Source organism: Rattus norvegicus, chromosome 5, assembly GCF_036323735.1.
Source record: "Rattus norvegicus strain BN/NHsdMcwi chromosome 5, GRCr8, whole genome shotgun sequence".
NCBI lineage: Eukaryota > Metazoa > Chordata > Mammalia > Rodentia > Muridae > Rattus > Rattus norvegicus.
In genome coordinates, this window is record NC_086023.1 from 73246343 (window position 1) to 73263720 (window position 17378).

The 17378-nt window shown below is 43.2% G+C and overlaps 1 protein-coding gene across 1 annotated transcript in view; it reads left to right on the forward strand.

Moving 5' to 3' along the window:
* Window positions 1-9319: 9319 nt before the first annotated feature.
* The window catches only part of Tmem38b (transmembrane protein 38B), a 35722-nt gene continuing 27663 nt past the window's right edge, over window positions 9320-17378 (forward strand). The window contains exon 1 of the mRNA NM_001014191.1: window positions 9320-9459. Coding sequence (NP_001014213.1) covers window positions 9348-9459 — 112 coding nt within the window. The 5' untranslated portion in view covers window positions 9320-9347. The remainder of the gene's footprint in view (window positions 9460-17378) is intronic.

Consider the following 17378-nt stretch of genomic DNA (forward strand, 5'->3'; position numbering starts at 1 on the left):
GTTGGGCTTTACCATTTATTATCCTTTGTAGTGCTGGATTTGTAGAAAGATATTGTGTAAATTTGGTTTTGTCATGAAATATCTTGGTTTCTCCATCAATGTTAATTGAGAGTTTTGCTGGATACAGTAACCTGGGCTGGCATTTGTGTTCTCTTAGGGTCTGTATGACATCAGTCCAGGATCTTCTGGCCTTCATAGTTTCTGGCGAGAAGTCTGGTGTGATTCTGATAGGTCTGCCTTTATATGTTACTTGACCTTTTTCCCTTACTGCTTTTAATATTCTTTCTTTATTTTGTGCGTTTGGTGTTTTGACTATTATGTGACGGGAGGTGTTTCTTTTCTGGTCCAATCTATTTGGAGTTCTGTAGGCTTCTTGTATGTCTATGGGTATCTCTTTTTTTAGGTTAGGGAAGTTTTCTTCTATGATTTTGTTGAAGATATTTACTGGTCCTTTGAGCTGGGAGTCTTCACTCTCTTCTATACCTATTATCCTTAGGTTTGATCTTCTCATTGAGTCCTGGATTTCCTGTATGTTTTGGACCAGTAGCCTTTTCTGCTTTACATTATCTTTGACAGTTGAGTCAATGATTTCTATGGAATCTTCTGCTCCTGAGATTCTCTCTTCCATCTCTTGTATTCTGTTGGTGAAGCTTGTATCTACAGCTCCTTGTCTCTTCTTTTGGTTTTCTATATCCAGGGTTGTTTCCATGTGTTCTTTCTTGATTGCTTCTATTTCCATTTTTAATTCCTTCAACTGTTTGATTGTGTTTTCCTGGAATTCTTTCAGGGATTTTTGTGCCTCCTCTCTATGGGCTTCTACTTGTTCATTTATGTTTTCCTGGAATTCTTTCAGGGATTTTTGTGTCTCCTCTCTATTGGCTTCTACTTGTTTATTTATGTTTTCCTGGAATTCTTTCAGGCATTTTTGCGATTCCTCTCTGTAGGCTTCTACTTGTTCTCTAAGGGAGTTCTTCACATCTTTCTTGAAATCCTCCAGCATCATGATCAAAAATGATTTTGAAACTAGATCTTGCTTTTCTGGTGTGTTTGGATATTCCGTGTTTTCTTTGGTGGGAGAATTGGGCTCCGATGGTGCCATGTAGTCTTGGTTTCTGTTGCTTGGGTTCCTGTGCTTGCCTCTCGCCATCAGATTATCTCTAGTGTTACTTTGTTCTGCTATTTCTCACAGTGGCTAGACTGTCCTATAAGCCTGTGTGTCAGGAGTGCTGTAGACCTGTTTTCCTCTCTTTCAGTCAGTTATGGGGACAGAGTGTTCTGCTTTCGGGCGTGTAGTTTTTCCTCTCTACAGGTCTTCAGCTGTTCCTGTGGGCCTGTGTCTTGAGTTCACCAGGCAGCTTTCTTGCAGCAGAAAATTTGGTCTTACCTGTGGCCCCGAGGCTCAAGTTCGCTCGTGGGGTGCTGCCCACGGGCTCTCTGCAGCGGCAGTAACCAGGAAGACCTGTGCCGCCCCTTCTGGGAGCTTCAGTGCACCAGGGTTCCAGATGGTCTTTGGCTTTTTCCTCCTGCGCCCGAGATGTGTGTGCAGAGAGCAGTCTCTTCTGGTTTCCCAGGCTTGTCTGCCTCTCTGAAGGTTTAGCTCTCCCTCCCACGGGATTTGGGTGCAGAGAACTGTTTATCCGGTCTGTTTCCTTCAGGTTCCGGCGGTGTCTCAGGCAGGGGTCCTGCCGCTCCTGGGCCCTCCCCTACGGGAGCCCAGAGGCCTTATACAGTTTCCTCTTGGGCCAGGGATGTGGGCAGGGGTGGGCATTGTTGGTGGTCTCTTTTGCTCTGCAGCCTCAGGAGTGCCCACCTGACCTGGCGGTTGGGTTTCTCTGTCACGGGGTCTCAGGAAGTCTTTTTTCTAACTGGGCTCTCCCTCTGTCCACTGAGTGTCCTGACCATAGAGGAATAGAAGATGGAGGAGAAACTGGGAGTCTGAGTCACCACATGTCCGTCTCCCATCGATTATCCTGGAGAGGTATGCCTGAGCTGATGGAAGAGGAGAGGCTCTGAATTGGGTGGAACATTGATACTTCTAACTGTAATGGACTTTCTCTTTCATATTTTCTCTTCTCTTTTTGTTTTGTTTTTGTTAATGATACTCTGTTCTGCTTGCAGACAGGAGTCTGGCATGGCTGTCCTCTGAGAGGCTCAGAGCAGCTGACTCAGACAGATGGAGACAGCCACAGCCAAACAATGGATAGAGCTTGGTGACTGCTATGGAAGAGTACAAGGAAGGATTGCAGGCCACAGAGGGGATAGGAACTCCATAGAAACACCGATAGTGTCAACTAACCAGAACCGTTGAGGCTCTCAGAAACTGAACCATCAACCAATAAGCACACACGGGCTGGACCTAGGCCTCCCTGCACATATGTAGCCAATGTGCAGCTTGGTCTTCGTGTGGGTTCTGAACAACTGGAGCAGGGGCTGTCCCAAATGCTGTTGCCTATATGTGAGATATGTTCTTCTAGCTGGGTTGCCTTGTCTGGCCCCAGTGTGAATGAAAGAGCCTAGGCGCCTAGCCTTGCAGAGACTTGAAGGACAGTGTGTGTGTGTGTGTGTGTGTGTGTGTGTGTGTGGTGTGCCAGGCAGGATACCTAGCGGAGCCCCACTCGCTCAGAGGAGAAAGGGAAGAGGGAAGGGGGAAAGATTGTGGGAAGGGGCAACTGGGAGGTGAGCAGTGAGCAGGATGTAAAGTGAGTAAGTTAAAAGATTTAAAAAAAGGTAATGCGCCATCACCACCCGGCATTCTTTAGTATCTTTTTTTTTTTTTTTTTTTTTTTGGTTCATTTTTTCGGAGCTGGGGACCGAACCCAGGGCCTTGCACTTCCTAGGTAAGCGCTCTACCACTGAGCTAAATCCCCAGCCCCATTCTTTAGTATCTTAAATGAGGAGAAAGTGATGGTTTCTGCTGGATACTGTTAAAGGATAGGATGACCGCCACAGTATCACTCAGGAAAGGAAACCCATAGTAGTGTTTGAGCTTTGTCTAACAGGAGAAAAACAGTTCTTACAGTGTACATAAGAGGAACCGATGGTACCACGATAAAAATTTCTAGTTGGTTATCGATGGCCTTTGCAACTTTCTCTTAGCATTAGTCTAAAATAAATGGTTTGAGGAAAATGATAATTTATGATGGGGTTGTAATTTACTTAGTAGAGCGCTTGTTAACATGCACCAAAGCTGGGTTTGATACCTAACACCACAGAAAACAGAATGTCACGATTAGAACTTCGAGACTATCCTCAGCTACAGAACGAGTTTTCAAGGCCAGTTTCTGGTGAGATGTTGTATCCCAGAGGGAAGGAGAGAGAGGGAGGGAGAGGGAGGGAGGGAGGGAGGGAGAGAGAGAGAGAGAGAAAGAGAGAGAGAGAGAGAATATGAGGAGATATATATGTCTTTGAGAGATTGCTTTAGTTACTACAGCTGTCTCACATCTGAACCAGCTGATCCAGCCTCCTGCCAAGAGCTATTAACCAGGAGAAGATGTATTCTCCATGTTCGGCAGGCTAAGTCTCCTAGCAATGTTGAGTGAGGGGAGAGGAGTGCAAGCCGAGGGATGCTGGCACTGAGTATAGTCAGTAACTAAGAGAATGCTCTAACCCTGTGTTGTTGTAGGGCCCAGAAATGTCCTCCCCCATTTTTTCCTTTTTCTTGAGCCTGATGTTCAACTTGTCTTAATTTTCATAGGATTCTGTAAAAGGGACATTTATTTGCCACATGTAATTGTCGTCTCAGAGGCTTACTGCTGAATAAACTCACCATTTCTAGCTCTTTCTGACCTCTGGCTGTTCCAACTCAGTTGTTCTGGCTCAAAACTCCTGTCCAAACCGATGGATTCAAACTGGCTTCTCACTGAAGCCAGTGGCTCCTTCTCCTTCTCTGGCTCCTTATGTGTTCACCTGTGTCTAGCTTGTTCTCTCTGGAAACGCTGTCTTTAAAACTGCACCCCCTGACCCCCCAGATTGCTCTCTGAAGTCCTCTCTTTCTTTCTTTCTTTTTTGTTCTTTTTTTTCGGAGCTGGGGACCGAACCCAGGGCCTTGTGCTTCCTAGGCAAGCGCTCTACCACTGAGCTAAATCCCCAACCCCTAAGTCCTCTCTTTCTTGTGCTGTTCTCATGAGAGTTGGGCAATCTTTTCTGATGTGTCACTTTCAAACATGGCTTCTTCCTTCTATAAACTAACCTTACTTTCATTGTTTGGGATTTAAGGTGTACACTAAGGGCATGTCTGTGTTCCAGCCAGAGGGATTAAAGGTGTACCATGCCAGCTGGATCACACAGACCTTGGAGGGGATCCCTTGCCAGAGCACCCATGTTGCTGAATTAAAATTCTTTTTCAGGGTCCAGTAACTTCTTCACCTTGCTTAAGCATCCCAGAATGACTTACTATTTGTACTGGAAATTTCTTAAGAGTTTTTACTTTATTTTTTGTATCAATCATCATTTATTATTATTATTACTATTATTATCACTTGTTATTATTAGTCTTAGTCAAAGTTCTGTTGCTATGAAGACACCATGACCATGGCAAAAACATTTAGCTGGGGCTGGCTTACAGTTTCAGACGTTTAGTCCATTATCATTGTGGCAGGAAGCATGGCAGCATGCAAGCAGGCATGGTGCTGGAGAGGTCGCTGAGACTTCTACATCTGAGTCCACAGGCAGCAGGCAGAGAAAGCAACATGGGGCCTGCCTTGAGCATAAGAAACCTTAAGCCCCAGAACTTCCCAGAACAAGGCAACACACCTAGTTTGACAAGGACATAACTCCTAATATTTCCACATCCTATAAGCCTATGGGAGACATTTTCATTCAAACCACCACCACCACCACCACCACCACCACCACCACCACCACCACCACCACCACCACTACCACCACCTCCCCCATGTCACTGTCATCGTCGTCATATTTGGGGGCATGCACACACAGGCACATGCTTGCTAAGGCAGTCAGGTGATGGTTAGAGGACAACTTCTGTGGGTGTTGATTCTTTCTGTCACTGTGTGTTCTGAGTATTAAACTCAGGTCATCAGGTTTGTGTAGCAAGGACTTTCACTAACTGAGCGATCTTTTGGGCCCCCAAATATTTTTATTTTCTTCAAGTTTTTCGGTCCACTTCCCTATCAGTCTTGACCAGTGACAGATTTCCCCAGATGCTGTGAGCCACAGAGAACTGGCAGCTCCCACACTGGCGACCGGCAGTTTAGCGTTGCTGACCAGTAGACACTTCCTTTGGTGACATCAGGTTTTTATTTAGGTAAGTTTGCACTTGGAGGGTATTTTCAGTGCAATAGTTTTATATTTACTGGAAGTGTGAATGATGCTGATACTTAGAGAAATAGATTTTCATTTCAAGTACAAGAAATAAGGGGCAAGGTCGTATTTTCCCAGATCCAACATCAAAGGTGTTATTACCAAATACATACTGAGTAGAGTTAAGTAGATTCTCAGACTGACTTAATCACGGAAACCTCATGAGGCAGTTACATTGCGCTGATTGGATTTGGTTGGTATTTTGACTGAGACCAGCATTCTCTAGTTAACCCTCCTTTATAATTCTGAACATTAAACAGGTTAGATTCAAGTCAGGCAGTAGTGGTGCATGCCTTTAATCCTATCACTTGGGAGGCAGAGGCAGGTTCAAAGTCAGCCTGGCTTACAGAGTGAGTTCCAGGACAGCCGGGGCTACACAGAAAAACTCTGTCTCCCCACCCCACCCCCCAAATAAAGGTTAAATAAAAGTCCATGTGTTTTATACGTCATATCTTATTGTAATATAATTTGATTCTGAGAAGCTATTAAATGACTATTAATAGGCTATTAATATTATATTAGGCCAGGCAGTGTGATGGCTCAAGTGGATAAAGACATCTGCCACCAAGCCTGAGGATCCGAGTTTGAAACCTGGGAGACCCACAGTGTGGGAGGAGAGAACTGACTTCCATGGAGTTTTTCCTCTGACCTGCATGTGAATACCAAATCACATATACATAAGCTCCGGTAAATAAGTGAGATTAATTTAGGAAAATAACTTTAGACAAAAAAGCCTATCCAGAATACTAAAGTTTAAAAGTGCAACCATCCCCTTTAAAATGAAACTGGTTTTTCTTGCACTCTTCATTGTTCTTAAGACAGTTATTATAATGGACTTGTCAAAGTTAAAGGCATGCTACTCGGTGGCTAGGAAGGAAAGGAAACACTTTCTGTGAAGCTGAGTATTTAAGACTTTGAGCTGTAAGACTCTCAGAGAGAATCTTCCCTCAAGAGGGAGATCTTTAAGCCCAATGACCAGTCCGAGTCTACAGGCTGTAATCAGCAAGAGGATTTTTATTGATCAGGATATATAGGTATCTGTGGGCGTCTCAGTCAATTTGGAAGACTGGCGCGCCTAGCAGAGCCAGGGTGGGCTTTTTATAGTATTTTGGGGAGCAGAAGCAGGCTTACAGAAGCAGATGTATGGTTATAGGGATGTGATTGGTGGAGAAAATGAGGCATACGTGTATGTTACCTATTTTGGCTATAATCATAACAGTGAGTTAGCAAAAAGTACATGGTAGTCAGGGCTTCCGGGGGGTCAGGGACTTTTTCTTTTTCCTGCCAGGTGGCCCATGGAGCAGTGTCCATAATTTAGTCTGGTTTCTGCATTTTGTTTTCTTTTCTGGTCTGTTTCGTCTAAATGATGGGTCAGCTTGTCCCACATATCTAAAAACTTATTTTTTATTTTTATAGTTGAGGGCCTTGGGCTTGTACAATTTCCTTTCTGGGAGGGGGTCTTTCATTCTCTTATTTTTTTTTTTTTTTGTCTTTGAGTGGAATCTTCTATTTAACTTGGTTAAGGTACCTCTGTTTTTTTTTTTTTTTTTTTTTTTTTTTTTTTTTTTTTTGTTGTTTTATCATCTGATATTGTTGTCTCAGCAGTTGTTTCCTTTCTGAGAGGGGGTCTTTCAGAGCCAGGGAGAGACATGAACAAGCAGAGACTAACATGGGCTATGAGAGTAGTTCCGGAATTAACCTTCTGGCTAACTTTATGGCATGGTCCCAGTGTTTGTATTAATGGAGGCACTTTCCTTTATTCATTCACCAGCATAGCTCTGGGCTGGGCATGATTTTGTAATCCTCCTCATGCTGGGAACATTTCGAAATAACTGGAGATATTTTTGATCATTACAACTGGTGTGTGTGTGTGTGTGTGTGTGTGTGTGTGTGTGCATGCACAAGATATACTAATAAATATCCTATAATACCTAGGGCAGTCCAAAAAGAATTGTTCAGTTCAAATGCCAATGGTTCTACTGTTGAGAAACTTGGTTTAGAAAAATACTAGTTTCACATGTTTCTCAAAAAAAAAAACCCAAAAAACAAACAAACAAACAAAAAAAAAAAAAACCAAAAAACCAACCAAAACCAAAACCAAAAACCCAATAAAACATTAAAGAACTGGAGAGTCAAAGATCCTTAGATATAATCTGATTAGCCCAGCTTTGTTTTCTAAGATGTATACCTTGGATTTATTTTATCAGCAACTTTTGTAAATCACTTTCAGGATGTCAGGAAAAGTCTGAATAGTCCCAGATGAACTATCCCTCCTTTCTTTCTCCTTCTAAGTTTTCCCTCCGTCCATTCCTGTTTTCCTCAACTGCACAGCATTTCAGTAGATCAAGTAGTCTATGTAGTGACCAGAAGCAAATATAATAGGCACATACAAAGTCTGGAGAGAACATTTATGTGTTCTTTTTTGTGATCTTACTAATTCATTTCTTTTAGATCTTAAAAACATTGTCCTCAGGTGCTAGGCAGAGGTGAGCAAGCTTACATTTTACACTCATGTGCTGAGTCACGTGTCAGGGAGCCTGCGATATCTATGAGAAGGGCCAATAAAGCCTTGAGTGTTTCTTATTCTGTTATTTTTATAACGAACAAAGTGTGCCAGAAGCTAAAAAGAAATGTTTCTTTATAGAAAGTGTTTGCTTAGAAAAGCAGATCAAAATGTACTTTTATCAAGGCCAGCGTTACTTGACAGGTTACAAAATGAAAGTTGCTACCATTTTCTTACATTTTAAGTCTGGTGTTTAGGACGGTGCCTCCAGCCAGTAAAACTCTGGGTACAAAGCATGGATGTAAATAACGTTTGCTAAGTGGGTTAATAGTGAAGGTTGAATTCAGGAGAAACCGGCGTATGTTCTCTCTCAACAGCTCATGTGTTACCTATTCCAAGTAACAGCATGATCTGTTGACATGTCAAATAAAAAGGTGCCGAACTTACTTTTATTTTCCTACCCAGCCTCACTTTTTTTTTAAATCTCAAGTTCTTTTTGCAACTAATTTCAGCAGATTGCTCCTTTTCTTGTTTTTCCGAAACCTGGCTCCGTTTGCTGTCTTTACAGGTGGGGTTTGCATCCACTTTACTCCGCTTGCACCTGGGTGCCCTTAAGACCCACGTTTACAATCCTACCTTTTGTCTTGGACCAGTGAGTATATTTTTGATTTCCCTAGTCTCTTCTCATAAATCTTTGGTGCTGGATTGCAACTTCAGCCACCCGCCCATCTTCTTCACTGGATCAACCACTCGGCACAAAGATTGGGCTTTTGGTAAACAAGATTGAGCACAGTGTAGCGATTGATCAAGAGCTTAAACCGCCTGGTTTCACTGTGGAAGGTTTTTTTTTTTTTCATTTCTTTTCTAACTTCTTTTTTCAGGTTATAGTCTAGCCAAAATAACTTCTAACATTTATAGACTAGCTTTTAAAACCTTATGCATTTCCCTGCAATGATCTTCCGTAACCAACTGCCTGGGCATGGCATCCATACTTTTTGTGCTTTGTGAAATTCCGTCCTTAAAAAAAAAAGGTTCCCCTATAATACCCTATAATACCTAGGGCAGTCCAAAAAGAATTGTTCAGTTCACATGCCAATGGTTCTACTGTTGAGAAACTTGGTTTAGAAAAATACTAGTTTCAATGCATAAAGCATTACCATTTTATTTTTCATATCTTCACTAAGTAACCAATGAGTTACATCGTGTTAGTTCACGTTGTAGAAGACGAATGGCACCGGTTTACACAGAATCTGACTCTGAGCGTCGCCCCTTGGGTCAGTTGGCACTGACTGCAGCACTCAGAAAATGTCATACCTTTATTAGGAGAACCAGAGCCAGGGTATAATCCGCTGGCCCCGCCTCTCGTTCCGGCTCCCGCTCCGCCCCCGTCCCGGCCCCGCCCCCTAGGCACCAGGGCGCACGCGCAGGACTGGAGCTGGCGCGGCCGTCCCCTCCCCCATCCCCGCCGCCGGAGGGGAACCGGCCGCCGCGGCTGCTGGGGCCGGCGGGGTCGGTAGTCGTCATGGAGTACCCGTGGGATGATCTGACTCTGGCCTTCTCCCGCACGTCCATGTTTCCCTTTTTTGACATCGCCCACTACCTGGTGTCGGTGATGGCGCTGAAGCAGCGGCCAGGTGAGTGAAGGGGCCCGACGCGCTCCTGGTTCCGCGTCCTCACTGCCGGAGGCAGGGGCGCCGGGATCCCCTGCGGCCCACCCCTCAGTACAGGGCACCCGACTCAGACCCAGTCTTAGGAAAGTGATGTAGACCCCTGAACAGAGCGTCTCAGGTGGGACTTAGCACCTTGCTAGCGTGTTAAACCCGGAGAGTGGGTGGCTTTGCGTTTTCTGTCACTCGAGACGTGGTACAGGTAACAGTCACTTGGCTTTTGTAGTTCAGCATCCGTGAAACGTGTGGGATGGGATGTGATTTTCACAACGTTGAGTTCTGGGAACCATGTGATCAAAGAGCAATGTTTGTTCTCCTGTCTCTCACACTGAATGTGGCTTGACTTTTAAAGTTACCCACTTTCCCATCATTTTTCTGAGTCTTTCTGTCTTTGAGTTCGGCATTTCTCGGCCTTCTGCTCTCTGCTGCCTTTTCTTGTCCGTAGGTGAAGGGTGAAAGTTTAAGGATGGTATGAATGTCTTACCTTTTCCTGAGTACCAATTCTCTAAATCCTTGACTCTCATAGGTTTTTGACAGTTTCTATGGAGCTCGTTGAACAGGTCATCTGCATGGGATACTGTTTCTGTGATTAAGGAGAACTATAGTTTTGTTACTGCTCCATATCCAGAATCTGATAGTACCTTGTATTGACTAAATCAGACGTTTTTAAAGTCTGATTCAAAGGCTCACTTTCCACGTACTTCCCGGTCACGCACTGTAAAATTCATTATTTTCATAATGTACCTAGAGGTTATTCATCGTTTCTTGCCTTTATGAGCGTACAGCGAAGTTTCTCAATGACCATGTGACTTAGTGTCGTAAGAGATGATTGAGGCAGCTGATAAGTCCGAGCTAGATATTAAGATTTGCCTAACTGGACAGCAATGTGCCTTTTCTCACGAAATACTTTCTTGCTTTGGATAATAGTTATTTTGGTAAAGAACACATTATTTACATTTAATGCATTATTTTAAAATCCAAATGTGAAAGCTTTAAAAACTGTTTATGTTTCTAAATGCTAAATATAACAAAAAACTCTAGGCCCTTCATTGTTGTTACTGGAGATGGAAGCTACTGAAATGCTCTCCCACCAAGTGTAGCCCCTGGCCAAGGAATTTTAAAAGTAATTTTTTTAAAGGTATGCTTTCCATAAGTATATTCACTATTTTTTTAATCACAAAGTTATATGATTTTGGATAAAAACAGTAATAGAACGACTGTCATGATAAAAATATAAAGTATTTTCCTACTCCAAATCCCCTTTACCCTTCTGTAGTCTCTAATCCCCAAATCCTGGCAACCCATTCATGCCCTCTTTAAATTTTAGGGGTCTATATGGGTCCAAAATTTGAGAATCACTTGGGTAATTGAATGCTAATTACCATGGAGGGAAACATGCTTTTCACCTAGTATTAGCAAATGACAGCAGTCACAGGAGAATGCCTACATAAGCATCCAGGGAGTGTGTTAGAGGACCTACTATTAACTTTAAAAGTAGTGATTATTTTCAATCCTCACCATCTGGCCATTTTCATAGAAAGCCATTTTCATTTGCATTTTTATGGTTATTAATGTGTATGCTTCCTTGGTTTATTGGTCATTTGTATTTAATTCCTGTAAATGCCTAGTATCTTTTGCCTATGTATCAGGACATAGATTGTTTTGTTTTCTTCATACTTCATGGACCTTTCATTGTAAGTGCTGAAGGGTTTTCCTCTCATTAAGTTTTAGCTTTTAGTGCAGAAGTTTTAAAAAGATTATGGTTATATCTATTTATTTATTTATATTTTTTAAATTTATTTAGTGTATGAGTACACTGTTGCTATTTCCAGATAGCACCAGAAGAGGGCATGGGGCCCTGTTACAGATGGTTGTGAGCCACCATGTGGTTGCTGGGAATTGAACTCAGGACCTCTGGAAGAGCAGTCAGTGCTCTTAACTGCTGAGCCATTTCTCCAGTCCTCTATTTACTTTTTTATAGACAGATCTTCTTTATGACTTTTAGGATTTATATATTGTTTCAGGAAGGTTGGTCCAAAGATTATAGCAATACTGACTTATGCTCTTTTACAAATATATTTATTTTTATTATTTTTAAGTGTGTATGCGTGCGTGTGCATGCATGTGCGTGTGTGCACATATTAGTACAGGTGCCTGCAGAGGCCACTGGGTCAGATTTCCTTGGAGCTCGAGTTATGTTAGAGTTAGAGGTATTTCTAAGCCATCCATTGAGGGTGCTGGAAACTGAATCAGATCCTCTGTAAGAGTAATAAGTGCTCTTAGCCCCTGGACCATACATATCTCCAGCTTCTTAGGTATATGTCTTTTTCATGTTTTAGACTTCTGCCCTAAAAGACAAAGCTGAGTATATGGTCACAAAAGGAAGCTCTCGGGGCTTGAGATTAGATGGCTCAGTGGGTAAGACAGCTGCATACACAAGCCTGAGGACCTGAGATCAAATCCCCAGACCTATGTAAAAGCTGAGAGTAGCTACCTGTGCTTGTGACCTAGACTCTATGGCGGTTTGGGAGAGACAGGATTGCTGGGTCTTGCTGACTGCTAGCCTAGCTTCAGGATCAGCTGGAGATCCTGTCTAGAATGAGTAAGATAGACCATGATAGAGTAGGACGTCTGATGCTTTCCTCTGTTTTCCATGAATTCGAGTACACACACATAACACACACACACACACACACACACACACACACACACACACACACACCACACACACCACACACCCTTAACCTTTCTATAACAGTTAGGTGGCGGATGGGTATTTCATTGCAAGCCTTTGCATCTCAGTGATGAGTTAGTGCAGAGAACACTTGGAACTCAGTGATCTTGGCAGAGCGGCCAACTGAATTGGTCCTGTCCTATCACAGAGATCCCTCTTCTGATGGCCATTTGCAGGTCCCTAGTATTTACGTGCTATCTTTAGCTTTGGATTTCCTTTGGGAGTTGCTGAAATTCTTCCAGTAAATTCTCTTTGGCTTAAGTTTGTCGTGTTGCTTGTAGCCAAGAAGCATATTTCCTTTTCTAGCCTCATGTGAAACAGCTGGTGCAGAGTGACCAGTAGTAGCACTGGCTGTAGTTTTCCTTGCTCCTGAATTCACGAGGATGCTTCTAAAGTTTAATGAAATGTGAGGTTTGCCATGGGCCTTTTGGAAGGGTCCTGTAAGAAAGCCTTATTGTGTTTGTTAACTTCCTGGTCAGCCCCTATTTATTTACCAATTTTACCAATTTTATCAAGTTTCTGTTTGTTTGTTTCTTTGCTTCTTTGTTGTTGTCTTTAATCAGAAATCTATTGATCAGCACTGCTGAATAATGTCTATAATCCTAGCACTTGGGAAGCAAAGCCAGGAAGATTGGAGAAAATTCAAGTGAAGCCTGGGCTACATAGCAAGACCTGGTTTCAAAAACCAAAATAGAAGACATATATTGAGATAAATAATTACACATATTGCTTTTCCCATGGAAATGTAATGTCGACTACATGAATGTAATTACTGAATTGAAGAACTATAAATCATTCTTTCATTCTTGGAACAAACCTGACTTGCTCTATGTACTATTTCAGTGTAGCGATTTGATTTGCTAGCACTCCATGTCAGTTGTTTTCTTCATGTTCATGATTGGTGTTTGCACATTAGATTGTTTTGTTGGGCTCTCCATTTCTGGTTTGGGCAGTAAGGCTCTGCTGCTTTCATAAAGTAGGTTTGGGTCAAGATGATGTATTTAATAGGCATTGCCTGATTTTAGGTCTTTAGTAGACTTCAACTATGAAGTCTGTGAATTTCTTTCTTGGTACATTCTTTTGTTTTGTTTTGAGATAGTTTCTCTCTGTAGCCCTGGCTGTCCTGGACCTCACTCTGTAGATAGAGGCTGGCCTCAACCTCACAGAGATCCGACTGCCTCTGCCTCGAGAGTTCTGGGATTAAAGGTGTTCCCCCCACCCTCATCCCCTCAACCTGGTCTTAATACATTCTAATGGGTAGGCGTTTCCTTCTTTTCTCATTAATTGTAAGTTGCTTGGTAATTTACACTTTTCTGAGGAGTCACCTGTCTCCTGTAGATTTTCTGTCAGAGCACATGTGCACATGTCTAGGTCTTTCAGTAGTTCAGACTTATTGTGTATGTATGTGTTTATGGAGATGTGTACATTCATGCTTGTAGGTACCAGTGCATGAGGAGACAAAAGTCAATGCTGGATTATCCTCCTTGATCCTGTTCCTCCTAGTTGAGACATGTTTCCTCAGTGAATCTGGAGTTCACTGTTTGTCTGGGCTAGCTGACTGTGGGTTGCAGAGACCTGCCTCTAAGTGCTGGTTTCTGGATGTGAGCATTGCTATTCCCAGCTTTTCTGTGGTCACTGGGGATCTGACTCAGGTCCTCATGCTCACATGACAAGCAGTTTAACAGTGGAGACACCTTCCTACCCCGCCTAGTTGTTTATTCTTAAGTGTCTCTTCAACTTTTGTGCACCTGTCTTATGCCTTATGATAATTTTTATAGGTTTTTGTCTATCTTTTATCTTTTTATTTTTATTAAAATATATTTGTCCAGACTCTGTCTGTAGATAGAGTGATTAGCTTCTGTGTGGTCAGCATTTCTTTCCCTTAATTTAGAATGGAAGCCCTGGTATGTGTGTGTCTCATCCAAGGTTTAATTAGATCATCGCTTAGTATATCCATGCTTTACCAATCGACAGTGCTTTGTGATGGCCTAGGAAAACTCCACTTTGTACTAGGCACCCATGGTAGCCATTTGACTCTGGCCTAAATTCCTGAAAGCTAAGTTCCCACCAACTCTGACTTCTTGCCCCTTCCCAAGGATGGTGTGACTGCTGTGAAATGACTAACTGCTTGCTCTGGCTTCTGTAAACTTGCTTATTGCTGTGAGCATGTGGAGTAAGGCAGTTGCTCACATCCCTGTAAATTCCACAGCTGTGAAGTATTTGTGGATTTTGCCTTTCAAAGCCCTTTGTTCACCTGCTTCTGGGCAACATGTCTCTAATTTGGGTTAGAGATTGCAGCCGTGCTAGCAATTTTAATAAATTTGGCTAATTATAATCTGAATGGAATCTAGTGGTCTTTTCCAGGTGGTCTTGAACTTCATAATACTTTCAGTTCCCCCCATGACCAGTTTTCCAGAGCTCTAGAGCCCACAGTACAGTAAAGCTACATACAATTCATGCATGTGCAGATAGCAGAGTCCTTCCCTCACCCACCACATGGCCCTAGGAATTCAAGACTAGCCTGAGCTATATAGGAGTTCAAGGCCATCCTGGGCAACAAGAGGCAATGTCGCAACACCCCTCTTCTTCCAGCAAACTGAAAACAGCTTATCCACCTAACATTAGAGGATTATTGGGTAGTCATTGCCTTTTTTTCAATGTAATTTTTCTTCAGCCATTAAAGTAATTCAGGCAGTTTTAAAATGACACATCATTAGAACACCGTGGAATACGCTCGATTGTGTGTGCACAACACAACACAACAACACACAACCCACACAAATCTACCTTAAGTATGTGCTATAAAAATGAGTTCTGCATCTGGACATCAAGTGCAGGAAAGAATGCTATTGGTGTTGTGATGGAGGGAGTGTGGGTGGTTTTAGTTCTGCTACCACAGTTCTTTCTAGCGTGACCATCCCCCACCAGAGGAAGATATGACAGGCTCCTGTTGGTGTGGCTGACACATGTTAAGTTCCTCTTCACACTCACAGTGACAGCTGTGGGCAGCCCACAGTGCAGGCACACCTCCATCAATCTGCTCAGAGGTGGCTCAGGGGCAGCCATAAGCCATGCCTGTGAACAGAGGGGTTCAAGAGTTGGTGATATTGAAATATTTTTGAGGAGAGACACAAAGAAGTCTTCATGCTTACTCTCACAGTAAGTGGGGTATAAAGGAGAGTTTAGATTGGTATTTTAGCAACAGCTGATGAGCTGTTTTCGGAATACTCTACTGGATTATAGCAGATACTAAAATACCATTGGTTCTGGATCATATAGAAGAGTCAGAGACACTAGCAGGAAGATTCTATAACTGGGGACTAAAATAAAAATAAAATTAAAAATGAGACCTGGGGCTGGGGACATAGCTTAGAAGTGGAGTACTTGACTGGCTGGCATGCACTAATGTAGCACAGAAAAACTAGCAAGCAAGCAAACCAGTTTCTGTAGGGTCTAGGGCTGCTCACAGAGAAGAGACAGTGAGACTTGTTTGCTCAAGTGCTTTGCTCACTTCTCTTGAGACGGGATCTCATGTATTCCAGGCTAGCTTTGAGCTTGCCGTGTGGCTGAAGGTGACCCTGGGTTTCTAGTTCTTCTGCCTCCTCCTGGTGAGTGCTGGGATTATAGGTCCGTGTCACCACACCTGGTTTCATGAGGTCCTGGGCATCAAATCCAGGGATTCATGCGCATGCTCAACCAACAGTCCACTAGCTGAACTCTGTCCCTAGCTGGCTCTCTGTTCTCCCTTTTCCAAGACCCTGTTTTGTTTTCCCATCTCTGCCAATGTGTCACTCTTTGGAATCCGCCCATTTGTGTTCTCTTGTGTGTAATCTCTGTGGAGGTTTTACGAAATGCCAGTGTAAGTTAGAGAATAAAAGGTTTTTTGAGAAACTGGTTTTCTCTCAAAGGTGGCCAGCTTGCCATGCCTAACAGAATGTCCCCCAGCTTGTGAAACTTCTATGCCAAGAAACCCAAATCTGTTACCATCCCCTACACTGTAAAACCTTTTGTGACATTCTTAATCTTTCTCACCTGATAACACGTTGTTAAGGGAGGCCCACTGCATTCCCAGACTGGAAGATCCCTTTCCTCTTTCTGACGCCTCAGTTGTTCTCCACCCAGCCAGCATGGGAGACTGTGAGGATGTTACCTAGCTGATGGGGAGAGGCTTCAGCCTCCTTTGAGGGGATTAAAGTGTGTACCACACTTCCTGCTTTGTGTGCTTGCTTGCCTCCTGGAAAGAAAGGGTCTTGCTGGGTTACTTTTGTATTGTTCCTATGTTTCTTTGTGTAGCAATAAGAATATTTGTTCCCAACAGTTTGGAGAACTACCTCTCATATTTGTGTGCCTGAGATTGGAGGGTTCTTTCTTCTTTAGATTTATTCTTATGTTTTAAATTATGTGGATGAGCGTATGTCTGTAGGGGTATGTGTGCATGAATGCAGGTGCCAAGGGAAGCCAGAGGTCCCTGGACTTGAGCGACCCAACATGGGTGCAGACAGTTGAACTTGGGTTCTTTGAAAGAATACCAAGTGTTCTTAACTACTGAGCCATCTGTGCAGCCCAGTAATCATAGTTACTCAAACCCAAGGGAAGGGTACCATCCTTCCCCTCTTCCTACATTACTTTTGCTTCATAATCAAAGACAAAAACATCAGTGTATTAATGTGAATTGGATCTTTCCCCCTTTACCTCCATTTGTCTTATAATTAATTCTAATTCCTTGGCATTTGATTGTCTGCAGTTTAGGGCTGCAGCCTGTAGTGTAAGATCTGTCTGTCTGTCTGTCTGTTGATCTAGCTAGCTATCATCTGTCTATCTCTGTGTAGCCCTGACTGTCCTGAACTCTAAGATCAGCCTACACCTGTGCTGGGATTAAGGGTGTATGCCACCATGCCTGGCTGGTTTTTGTTTGTTTGTTTAATTTGTATTTATCGTTTATGAGACAAGGTCTCATCATGTAACGCTGACGGGCTGGAGACCCTGTGTAGACCAGGCCTGGAGACCCTGTGTAGACCAGGCCTGGAGACCCTGTGTAGACCAGGCCTGGAGACCCTGTGTAGACCAGGCCTGGAGACCCTGTGTAGACCAGGCCTGGAGACCCTGTGTAGACCAGGCTGGCTGGCCGAGCCGCTCAGGTGCTGGGAGGGAA